The sequence below is a fragment of the Cynocephalus volans genome, chromosome 3 (genome assembly GCF_027409185.1).
Source record: "Cynocephalus volans isolate mCynVol1 chromosome 3, mCynVol1.pri, whole genome shotgun sequence".
Taxonomy (NCBI): domain Eukaryota; kingdom Metazoa; phylum Chordata; class Mammalia; order Dermoptera; family Cynocephalidae; genus Cynocephalus; species Cynocephalus volans.
Window position 1 is genome coordinate 4,822,488 of NC_084462.1, and position 12,873 is coordinate 4,835,360.

Consider the following 12,873-nt stretch of genomic DNA (forward strand, 5'->3'; position numbering starts at 1 on the left):
AAAATAACTGAAAAAATGAAGCAGGGACACAAAGAGACAAAACATAAAGGAGAGTTTAATAAATATGAAGGATAGAGTAAGGTCAATCATATGCCCAACATAGTTTTTGAAATATTATATTGAAACAGAGAAGCTATTTATAAAGTGAGAAACTTTCAGAACCAATTAAACATCCTACAACTCAGAATTAGTAAACTGGCAAAGCCAAACAAGAAATCTGCATCTAGACACACCAGACTGAAACTACAGAACACCAGCTGCAAATATAAGATTACGAAAACAAGAAGGAAAAGACGCATTGACATCAAAAGAAAGACTGAATTCACTGACAGCTGACTTTTTCACACAAACAACAGAAGCCAGGAAAATGTGGAATAATATCTTGAATGTCCTCATTCTGTGGCAGTGCAGCCTAGCCACAACTGCTACTGGAGAATAAATTGAGACTCTCTTGTCGATTCAACTCCCACTCTCGTATCAGCATGGCTTCCAATCACATGGCAGGGTGGTATATAGAGGCAGAGAAGACCTAGGCAAAAACTGATCAGGTAGTTTATCCCCACGTTATTATAGAAATTACTACATAGAGAAGAAAGCAGACTTGGTAGATAATGCAAATTCTCAATGCTGATGATCTTACCACATCCTGAATTATTTCAGGTGAGACACGAGTCTATTCGGAAAAAAGAAAACTTAGGTTCCTACTTAATTTCACACTCAAAAATAACTTTTTTCCTATTTAAAGACCCAACAGAAAGCAAAGGAATCTATGAAAACAACAGAGGCAAATATGAAATATATTCATGTAACAAGCTAAAAGCCATAAAAGGGAAAAAAAGTTACAAATTTTGTGAGAGGAAAAATTTAAATTTCTACATTGAAAAAGATATCAGGAACAAAGCTAAAAGAAAAACAATAGACAAAATAAAAGATCAATACATAGTATATATAAACAACTTTTACTAATCAGTAAGAAAAAAAAGTTTTTTAGTGTAAAGATTACAAAGACAGGTATTTCACAAGAAAAAAATCCATGTGACCATCAAATACACAAGAAGGATTTCAACCTCACTTGTGATGAGTAAAATGCAAAATAAGGCAAAAGAATATCGAACCATTCAGATTGATGAAAATTACGCAATTTGATAATGTCATATTTTTAAGTATTGGAAAAGATTTAAGGTATGAATTACCTTACTAAATGGCAGGCACTCGTCTAAATGGTTTACACAGATTCATTTTTTCAAGTATAACTATAGACAAATGGAATTTTATATAGTTAATATTCTTCAATTAATTGCAGTCATTATTCCTTTAGATTCTTAAACTATACCATTTAAGGTGGCCAACAGGTTATGTTTTTTGGAATATGATTCCATTGATGCAAAATAATTCATAAGATGTGTTTATGTTGTACATAAACATACATTTGTAAATATACATACATATGTAGATTCACACATAGTTCAGTGACAGCAAGCATACACTACTAAACATTTGTTAAAAGAGTTGTTATGAGGGGACTAGGAAGGAAGTTATAAAGAGGAAATTTGCTTTTTTGTGTGTATTTCATCTCTGTAATTTTTTTTCCTTTAAAATGTATGCATGTCGGGCCGACCCGTGGTGCACTCGGGAGAGTGCAGCGCTGGGAGCGCAGCGACGCTCCCGCCGCGGGTTCGGATCCTATATAGGAATGGCCGGTGCACTCACTGGCTGAGTGCCGGTCACGAAAAAGACAAAAAAAATAAATAAATAAAAGTGCCTTCCTTGATCAGACCAGCTCTTTAAAAAATAAATAAATAAATAAATAAAAATAAAATGTATGCATGAGTAATTTGTGTAATTACAAAAAATAAAAGCAATAAAAGAGAAATAAGTAAGAATTGGATTTGAAAATGGGGAAGGATTCTGTATATTCTGAGATGAGGTGAAGTTACAAAGCAAACACTGTGGCACCAAACAACTCAAGCCCTTACCAGACAAAATTCCTTGCAACTCTTTAATGCTGAATCTGTACTTAAATGCCAGTGCAGGCCCCTGTTCGGAACACGTAAAAGCCAAGTAATACTTCCATTTTCTTAGGCCATTTAGGTTTTATTCCTAGATAAGCTCAGACAGACACTAGGCTGAGTTCTTTGAGTGGCCTTGCTTTGGTCCCCTGAAATAGCATGTCCACTGAGTTTGGTTTATTCCCATAGGGGTCTCTGAGGGATCTTGTAATAAATAGCAGTAAGAAAATTTCTGCCTTCATTGGAAGGCTACTGTTCAAAACACTGTCCACCTCATCACCTCTAGGAAAAATATCAAATTTTTCTCGAGACTTAAGTGCCTTGAAATATTGATATCCCTTGAGGAACCTGTCTGCTTTCTCCTCACAGTCAATGCATATCATATAACTTGGCATGACTCTCTTGTTTAGCTGGCTGTCAGAGATATAAGACGCAAGTTGACAAATAATGTAACCGAGAGGATCCTTCAGTCACACATTATGTTCTACGTTAGTCATTTAGTAGGAATCACATGAACAGTATATTCCTGATCCTACTTTGCTATGACGTTGGAATTAGATTCAAAGTTTACTTCTCTGTAAACACTGAAATGATTTCTTACAGGCCTCTACAAATCCATTAGGGAGTAAAGGAGAGAATAAAACAGATAAAAGTCACCTGGACATCGATCATTTTCTTCTGTTGTAGGAAATGGCCAGCAAATGGGATACTCTGTCTTTGCCTCTTCTGGATATGTTCTAAATTCCTAGTTAGAAATCTCAGTCACCAATAAAGGGTGTCCCAAGGAGTGATAATCTAGGTCCTGGAACAACTGTCTTCATTCACTTCTTGTCTCTTCCCAGGAAAGCCAAGACCTGTGAGCTGAAGAGCAAAACAACCTTCATGGGTATATTCCCTCTTGCTGTACATTCACCTTAACACATGGCCCCCAATATTTCTGTCTCTTTATTTGGTTCCCTCGGGCCAATGAAACAGAAGACCCTCAATGTGTGGGAGAAATGTCTTTCCTCTACAAAGTGTAGAAGTAGTACAAATGTGGAAGGGGAGGTGGCAAAGAAGAATCAGCGCAGCACCATGCCTCAGCAGTAGGTAATTCTCAGATCAGTTTCCGAAATGAGACCACGTAGATGGCAAGAAACTATAAATTTTTCCTCTAAACTATGTTACCCTCATACCTCTTTAAAAGTCTTTACAGGTTGGCCAGTTGGTTAGAGCATCGTGGTGTAACACCAAGGCCAAGGGTTCAGAGCCCCGTGCTTGCCAGCCGCCAAAAAAAAAAAAAAAAAAAAAAAAAAGTCTTTAAGGGCCGGCTGGTGGCTCACTTAGGAGAGTGTGGTGCTTATAACGCCAAGGCCACGGGTTCGGATCCCTATATGGGGATGGCCGGTTAGCTCACTTGGGAGAGTGTGGTGCTAACAACACCAAATCAAGGGTTAAGATCCCCTTACCAGTCATCTTTAAAAAAAAAAAAAAAAAAGTCTTTATATACCCCATTTATATACACACTTCAATGTGAGGAAAAATGAACACACCGAAAAACTGAGAAAAGAAATGAGACATAAATACAAATTTAAAAAACAATTCAAAAGTATAAATACAGGGAAAATGTAGACCTGAAACGAAACATCCATAAGAAATATGCAGTAAATATGCAAGAAGGATAAAAACCAACTCTTAAATAGAAAACAATTTTAGAACTGCTGAATCATTCATTCCCCCAAAACTTTCATATCTGTGGGTTCAAGAGGATGGGGTTTTGTGGGAAGCCAAAGAGATCAGGAGGAGGGACTTGGACCTGAAGCTTTTAGGCGACGTTAACGTTCAAGTCTGTTCCGGGAGCCAAAGTTCGAGTTCTACACACAGACCAGCCAGGGCTCCCGCTTTCACACGTCTCTGTACAAAAGACCACCACCCCACCAAATTAATACGAAAACTTGGGCTAGATACACAAGTATGTAGTTCTCCCTTCGTGGTTTTTTCATCACTGAGCCCCCAAATTCATCTAGAACCCGAACCAGAGGCCGCATTCGCTGACAAACAGCACCCCACCAGTTCTCAATCACTGCGCCCTACAGGAAGAGTGACCCGCGAAGACCCCCCAACCCCTGACCTCAGAACTCTCGGTCGTTGATCTGTTCAGACCTTTGATCACTGACCACTAGAGCTCCCCCTGATTAACGCCCAAAGACACCCCACCACAGACACCCACTACGGACTCCTACATGCTCCGCTCTAAGAAAACACCCACCGCCGCGTGACCCCCACCGCCTGGCCGAGCAACAGCCTAGGTAGGCGCCGTTAGACGCTCCCTTCCCCCCGCCTGTCCCTCGGACTTGCCCACACCCCAACCTGACGCTCTCCTGAACCCGTGGCGGCCGCGTAAGGGCTGCATTTACCTTCCTAGACTTCTTCCACTTCTTCCCCCCTCGCCCAGCCCCGTCTCCCGCAAACGCCCGACGACATCCACGGCGTTTCTATGGAAAACGGAATACGAGCTTCCGCCTTTTCCTTATGCGGTCATACGTCCGCGCCGGCGCCGCCACGACGCTCTGGGGGCGGCCATCTTTGAGTGCCTGACGTACAGGAAGCAAAGGGGCGGCTTTCGCGCTCTGGCAGCTTTGTTTGTGACAAGCTAAAGGCCACCGGAAGGGCCCACGAGAGGACTCTGAAACGGTCCCATTTTCAGGCACCTCAACCCCGGCGGAAAATATCAGAGGCTGGAGCTCACACAAGGAAAACATGACGTGAGGATAAAGTCCTTTTAACAGACAAGGAAGGCACCGAAGAAGATGGTCACCTTCTCGTTGCCGGGGACAGTGAACGGCTTAAACTTTTTAAAGGCCGGAGCCCAGCCCTACCACAAAGACGCGGCATACATTATTAGCGGCCATTACGGCTGTGATGTCTCAGCTCAGAGAGGAATTAAAATAACCTCTGGGCACTTCAATCGCTCTTCTAAATGCAAAATGTTGTAGAAGCCGTGTAGAAACTTAAGCATGGGGCTGGGGGAAAGCGGGCCGGGCGCTGTAGCTTTACAGTACTTTGCGCGGTCAGGCAGGAGCACAGCGGGGACGGCCATCGCGGGGGAATTCAGTGTCACGAAGGCAGAACAAATGCTTCCTGGGAAGCCCGCACTCGAACTGCTCGCACTGGCAGATGAAAGTATCTTTAGGAGGCAAACAAGGTCTGGAAAAGTGAGATGGTATGGGAGATGGCGTGATCACAAATTGAGCAGAAAAGGTGGACCTTGTGACCATCTTAACAGTCTTACCCCAACCATGTCTCTCACCCTACCCGATTACAAAACACGCAGTCTAGACAGCCACTGAACCGCTTTTGTCACTATAGATTGGTCTTCATGTTATGAATAGGATCGTACGGTATTGTATCTCGGGAGCCCCAAGTGTGAAAGGGCATTCTATAGTGTTCGCCTGTTCCAAAGAAACTCGCCCAATATTGCAATAGGTAGAGACATCTGTTTTGTAGACTCATGGGAGGTGCTGATGGCTGCTGGTCAGCTAGAAATCCGCGCCATTGTGGTGTACTTATAACAGTTACATAGTGAACAGATCAGAGGAGAGGTGTAAGTCATTTGCATGCTTATGAGTAGACACTCCACTCAGAGCCCACAGGAGATCTGGCTGAGAAGATAAGTTAACCACTCTGCGCACCAGAGTAGTTAACTCTATTGTTCTAACTCCATTTACATGCTGATTCATTTACTCAGGGCTCCTGCTTCCTACTGTCTTCCAAGTGTCTTAAAGGAGACGTGCCTTTCCTTGGGTAAACTACCTTGGCCAGGGGTAGTTTCCCAGGGGGGAGGAGGAACTCTGGTGTGTGTGAGAAGTAGAGGAATAGGTCTGCGTCCCACATTTACCTTACAAATATGTACTCTTTTTATATGGCTTCTTTCACACAACATAACTGTTTTGAAATATATCAGTTTTTATGTATCAATAGTTTATTTCCTTTTCATTGCTTAGTATTCCGTTGTATGGGTATTTTTGTTGGCTTTTGACCATCTGAGGAAGTCCTGATATCAAAATCATAAACGGTCTTCCAAGGCATCCTCTCTGTGTTCCCATGGCCCTGTGGTGCCTCTGACATACCCTACCCTACGCTCTGCCCCTCAAATGTCTCCTTTGTAGAAGGCTCTCCTAATGGCATGGGAGTGAGGGGAAGTTGGCTTGCAGGGATACAGATGTTAACCTGTTACTGAGTCTTTAAATGCTGAGGGACAAGCAGTGCGGGAGTATCAACTGCTCCGTTTTAAAACTCTGAAGGAGCTAAAAACCGCAGTGGCACACTTTGGGGATACGACTGTCTTTACTTTGAGCTGATTTGAAACAATGGCGGTCAAAGCTCTCCCCCTCCAGCGGATTGCAAAAATATAGCAAAAGCCTGACTTAATGGAGGCCAATAGCTTTTGTGGAAATCAGTTTTCTGAACACGCTCAGGAACAATCTGAGCGCAATCGCAGAAAAGGACTTGAATTCACTTTTGATATGTTAACTGATGAGGGTGACTTCTCCATGGTGGCACAACAGTTAGGATTCTAAGCTGATGTTTACCAACAGATTAATGCCATTGCCCGGCAAGCTTGGAGGAGACTTCCCATGGCCGGCACTAAAATGGAAAAATTTAGTAAGATCCATCAGGGTCTTGATGAGCCATGTCAGGATTTCTTGTCCCATTAGATACAGGCCATGGGATGCCTAGTGGTAGATGGGGAGGCTGGAGTGCTGCTGACCAAGCAGCTGGCTTATGAAAATGCCAATTCGGCTTGCCAGACTTCTATTCGCCCTTATCGTAAGAAGGGGATGCTTTCTATGTCCGTGTCTGTGCGGATATTGGGTCCTTATATATGCAGGGGGTAGCTTTTGCTGCTGCCTTGTGAAATATAATGCCCTCGCAATATTTTAGAGAGCAAGAAAATAAAGGATCCAAGGCGTAGATCCAAAACATGTTTTAAATGCAGAAAAGGAGATCATTTTACAAAGCAATGTCCTAATCAAGCTTTCACTCCTGATAACTCCCCTTCCACACCTGCTCCACATATCTGCCCAAGATGCCGGGGAGGGGGGGACACCACTGGGCTAATGAATGCCATTACAAAACCGCAGTGGAGGGTTGGCCTCTTCCTCAATGGGGAAATGAGAAACAGGGCCTGGCCTGGCCCTGTCAAACAATAGCTGCCAAGTCCATCTATCCTCCCCAAATTCTGCAGTCAGCTTCTGAAAAGCCATCGCTGACCTTCCCGGGCAACCAGAGAATGTGGAGGACTGGATCTGAGCCCCACAGCTCGGTTTGTGTTAACCCCTGCTATGGGGCCACAAGCTATCCCTAGCGGTATATTTGGCCCTTTACCTTCAGGAGTGTAGGGATTATCTGGGGACAGAGCAGCCTTACTTTAAAAGGTCTTCAGGTGTTTCCTGGAGTCATTGACTCTGATTATACTGGAAATATACAAGTTATGGCTGCTGCAGGACAAGGAATCATCACTGTCTCTCTTGACATGAAAATAGCTCAACTAGTATTGGTCCCTCTTTTAATTACAGGTAAGGTTCTTCAATATAGCCTACGTGGAGAACAAGGATTTGGATCATCTGCTAAAGCCTAATGGGTACAACAAATAGGAAAGGGATGCCTAGAATTAATGTTATCTGTTCAGTGAAAACTCTTGGAGGTTATTAGATATGGCGGCTGACATTTCTGTCATATCCTGAACATATTGGCCTGCATCTTGGCCTTTGCAGCCAGCCATGACTGAGCTCCAAGGGATTGGCCATTCAAGTGCACCTGGGCAGAGTAGCTCTTTCCTCACTTGGACTGAAAATGAAGGCCATTCCAGGACTTTTCATACCCATGTGCTTTCTTCTATACCTATTAATTTGTGGGGACATGATGTCTTGCAGCAAATAGGAGATTTACTATTGAGTCCCAATGAAATTCTGCACCATTCCTCTACACCTTTATAATGGGGGCCCTGATATCTCCTGCCACCACTGATTCAATTTTTTTGGATCTCAGATACATCTGTATGGGTGGATCAGTGGCCCCTTACTCAGGAGAAATTGCTTGCTTGTGTGAAAATTTTGTTCAAGATCAACTTCAAAAGGGCCATATTGAGCCCTCTAATAGTCCTTGGAATACCCCTATTTTTGTCATTAAGAAAAAATCTGGCTTGTGGAGACTTTTGCAAGACCTCCGAGCTATTAATGCAGTTATGAAACCCATGGGCATTTTACAACCTGGCCTTCCATCTCCTATAGCCATCCCAGCTTTGTTTTATTTAATAGCCCTGGACCTGCAGGACTGTTTCTTTTCCATCCCCTTGTCTCCTTCAGATTGTGAATGGTTTGCTTTTAACGTACCCTCTTTTAATTTTCAAGCCCCCATGAAAAGATATCAGTGGAAGGTATTGCCACAAGTTATGGCTAATAGTCCTACATTATGTCAAAAATATATTTCTAATGTTCTGGAGCCTTTACGATGCCAATATCCTCAGGCATATATCTTCCATTAACTGGCTTCAGCCTTCCCACCGACTTACAACTGTGTATCTTCAGCCTTTATTTGACATCTTAAAGGGTGATTCATCACCCAATTCTCCTGCTGCAGAAGTTTGACTCCTGCAGCAATCCATGCAGTGCAGAAAGTAGAATAAGCTATTCACAAAGCACAGGTTTTTCATATAAACCCATCTTTACCCATATTTCTTATCCTATTTCCCACACCTATTATCCCCACTGCGTTAATATGGCAGAAACAAGGCCCATTGGAGTGGCTTTTTTTTTTTTTTTTTTACAATCTCATCAGACTCGTATCTTAACTCTTTATTATCTGTTTCTTACTGCTCTCATTATCAATGGGCGGCATCGTTTGCAACAGTTGTTTGGAATTGACCCTTATTATATTGTTATTCCTTTCTCATCACAGCAGTTTCAATGGTTAATGAGCTCTATCATTGCTTGGCAAGACGCCTTTGCAGAGTTTACTGGTTAAATCTCTATCCGTTACCCTCAGAATAAACTGTTAGAATTTTTCAGCATACTTCCTTCATCCTTCCTAAATATACTTCTTCAATTCCTTTATCTAATGTTTCTCTTATGTTTACCGACAGTTCCAGCACTGGACTAGCAGCAGTAATTATTGATGACCAACATTTTTCTAGATATGTTCAAGCCTCCTCTGCACAGCACGTTGAACTTCACGCTATTATTTATGCTTTTTCCTTATTACAGGACAGCCCCTTTAACTTATATTCAGGCAGTCAATATTTGATTTTAGTTTTCCAGGATATTGACATACAGCTCATGTAAGTTCCACCTCTGACCCTGAATTACATTCTTTTCCTCCTTACAAACTTTAATTCATAACCGCACTTGCTCTGTTTTTGCTACTCGTATCCATGCACATGCAGCTTTACCAGGTCCTCTTTCATCTGGAAATGCCATTGCAGATTCAATTACACATAAGATTTATACTGCTTTTGAATCTGCCCAACATTCACATGCTCTTCATTATCAAAATTCTCAAGCACTTACGTCGCCAATTTAACCTTACCAGAGAGGCCACTAACCAGATCATCCGTTCTTGTAAATCTTGCCCTTTACATCACCCACTTCCCCATTATGGAGTTAACCCTCGTGATTTGTTGCCTGCACAATATTAGCAGATGCATGTCACTCATATTTCTTCTTTTGGTTCTCTTTCTTTTGTTCATGTCACTATTGACACCTTTTCCGGCTTTCTTGTGGCTCCAGTGAGAACTGGAGAACCTACTAAGCACGTTGTTGCTCATTGTTTATTTGCTTCCACTATTTTAGGAGTGCCCAAGTGCATCAAAACAGATAATGCTCCAGGTTACACTTCTAAAGCTTTTGCTACATTTTATTCTTCATTTAATATTGATTTATGCCCATGTATTCCTTACAATCCACAAGGACAAGGCATTGTTGAATGTGCTCATAGCACACTGAAAACTCAAATACTTAAAATACAGAAGGGGGAAACATACTCCCAATTATCACATAATATTTTAAACCATGCCTTGTTAGTTTTAAATTTTCTAACGTAAGTTTAGATGGTCTGTCTGCCGCTGAATGTTTGCATCCTCAAGAATGCCAGGTGTGGCCTGACGTTATCTGGAGAGACCCTCAGACCAATGCCTGACATGGGCCCAATCCAGTATTAACATGGGGTAGAAGGCATGTGTGTGTTTTTCCTAGAGATACAGACGCCCCACACTGGATCTCAGAGAGGCTCCCCCGCTGGCTGGAATGTTATTATCCCACTCCTGCATTGCACCACCCTGCTCGGTTTTCTTCAGATGATGAAAAGGCGTTATGGGACTGGTCTTATTGTCACCTAGAATCCGGGTTGCCATCTGAATGGGTGGTACCTGGGGGTTGGGTGACTAGTATATGGTATACAACTCAGGGTATAGCCCATCTGGATTTGTGGAGATTGCTTGCTTCATTCCAACATAGAAAAAATAAAACGAAACCCAAAAAGTGACGGAGAGAATAAAGCGCCCAAGTCTAATTCCTCTGACTCCGATGAGTAGAAAAGCACACAGTACTAGGAGAGCATCCCCGGTCACATAGGGCCAAATCAAACAATTCACATCGGATGCTCAGGAGATGGTAAAGAGGACAAGAGGGCAGTTGATTCTGGAGGTGCTACTTTTAGCTATGATGATACTTCTAGCTTGTAAGGTTAATGCAGTAAGGGAAAAAACTTTGGGGGCATATTATTCTAATCCTCCTATGTTAAGGCCTAGGACTTGGGTTGACCTGGGTTTTTGTGTTTTCACTAATGATACCCTATTGATGGATAGGGAAGATGGATCTATGATTCCTAAAGTAAACAGGTCTGTTAATTACTCTGCTCACCCTCTGCTTTACCCATTTGTTTTACCACTAAGCCTAGGTTTGGTTGCTTTCATACCCACATCATAGGAAGATTGGTGTATGGAATAAAAGCACCTTCAGAAGGACTTCAGCCTCATCCAGGAATTCATATGCAGACTGTAATGATATATGGACTGGATGGGATAAAGGATAAAAAAAAAACTGGTGTTCCACAAGCCCCCCCCCAGGGCTGTCTTCCTGTGCAAATCAACATGGACAGTCTTTTGTCAAACACCCCTGCTGGCTGGAATGTTATTATCCCACTCCTGCATTGCACCACCCTGCTGGGTTTTCTTCAGATGACGAAAAGGCATTAAGGGAATGGTCTTATCGTCACCTAGAATCCGGGTTGCCATCTGAATGGGTGGTACCCGGGGGTTGGGTGACTAGTATAGGGTATACAACTCAGTGTATAGCCCATCCGGATTTGTGGAGATTGCTTGCTTCATTGAGTGTTGTTACGTTACTGTAACTATCATAGACCCAGATCAACATCTTGTGGTTTCCTATGGTTTGCATCCCTATGTAGCTCCTCCTAATGTGCTACTTGTGGAAAATTTTGAAATAACGCCCCAGGGTAATGGTTATAATATTTCCTGTAACCAACATATTTTAACATCCTGTATTTCTTCCAGTATTGAAAATGAACACAAAAAAGGGAGATTAATAATTTTAACACAACCACCTTTTGTAGTCCTCCCTGTACATGTAAATGACTCTTGATATGAGGATACAGGTACTCAAGTCTTATCCCATGTTTCAGGCGGACAGTGAACACAGGGAGACCTAATGGTTGCAGGTGATTCAGTAACATGGGGAGGACAGTGGGGCTGATTAGACTTAAAGAACTCATAGGAAAGAAGCAGATGGGGTGTGGATGGATTCATGGGGAGCTGATGTCATGCAATGTTTGAGGACTGGGATTCTGAAGGAGCCACAGAGGACATGGGAATTGGGTTGTGGTGACTGGAATGAGGGTAGATATAGGTCAACTAAGAGGGAGGATATGAAAGCAATGGAAGGTGAGGAATGTTGGGCTGAGGTCCCCAAAAGGGTGCAGGGAACAGGGTTGACAAAGGGTTGGAATTCAAAGGGTGCAGGACAGAGGTGGGATATGGAAGTCTAGAAGGGCCAGGTGGAGGTGGAAGGGGACAGGTGCAGGTCTAGGCATTGGAAGGCGATGGTCCTGGATCCAGGGGATAAATAAAGACCTAAAGGAGACTGTGGGATGGAAGTCAGGAGGGGGCAATAGAAGTGAAGAGAGGGACAGTATGAAGATTAAGAGGATGGAGATTGTAGGGGCAGATTGGACCTCCATTCATTAATGCCTTCATTTACATTGGATTCACAACTTACTCATGGATCATTAACACATTCAACCCATAAAGCAAAAATCTTGCTTATGTAGAATACTCCTAGGAAACAAATTTTATATACTGCAGGATCACAGGTAGAATGTTAAGTGAACAACACTCCACCACTATTTCTCACTTCTATCAGAATTCCAGGTAGCAGGTGTGGTAGGAGACCTGTTTGTGGTTACCAGCCAGTCAGTTTTGACAAGTGGTACTAGGCCTGACTCCTTCTCAATACTTAATGTCTTGAAAAACTTTTATGGCCCTAGACTGACTTCATGAAATTTTCATTATTTATTGTAGTATATTTTAAATGTAATGCATGTTTTATATGAGGAATAAACATAAACAGAATTGGAAAATTGTATGTAATGTGTTTCCATTGTACAAAACCGTGCCAAGAGGACCACTGGCAGTAGTTCTGTGGATATGATTTTTTAAAAATTAAAAATAATTTTTCATTACAAAAAATGCACTGGTCTCATAGTGAGATATGCAGATCTTCTGTGTTACTCCCTTGGTTATATTACATTACATGGCAAAAGGGATTTTGAAGGTGCAATTAAGGTTTAATCATCTGACTTTATATAGGGA

General features: G+C 42.3%; 1 protein-coding gene across 1 annotated transcript in view; it reads right to left on the reverse strand.

Moving 5' to 3' along the window:
• Positions 1 to 4,475, reverse strand: part of LOC134371870 (zinc finger protein 432-like) — a 44,283-nt gene extending 39,808 nt beyond the window's left edge. The window contains 2 exon segments of the mRNA XM_063088779.1: positions 2,667 to 2,870; positions 4,406 to 4,475. Of these exon segments, the coding sequence (XP_062944849.1) occupies positions 2,667 to 2,681 (15 nt within the window). The 5' untranslated portion in view covers positions 2,682 to 2,870; positions 4,406 to 4,475.
• Between the last annotated feature and the right edge of the window lie 8,398 nt (positions 4,476 to 12,873).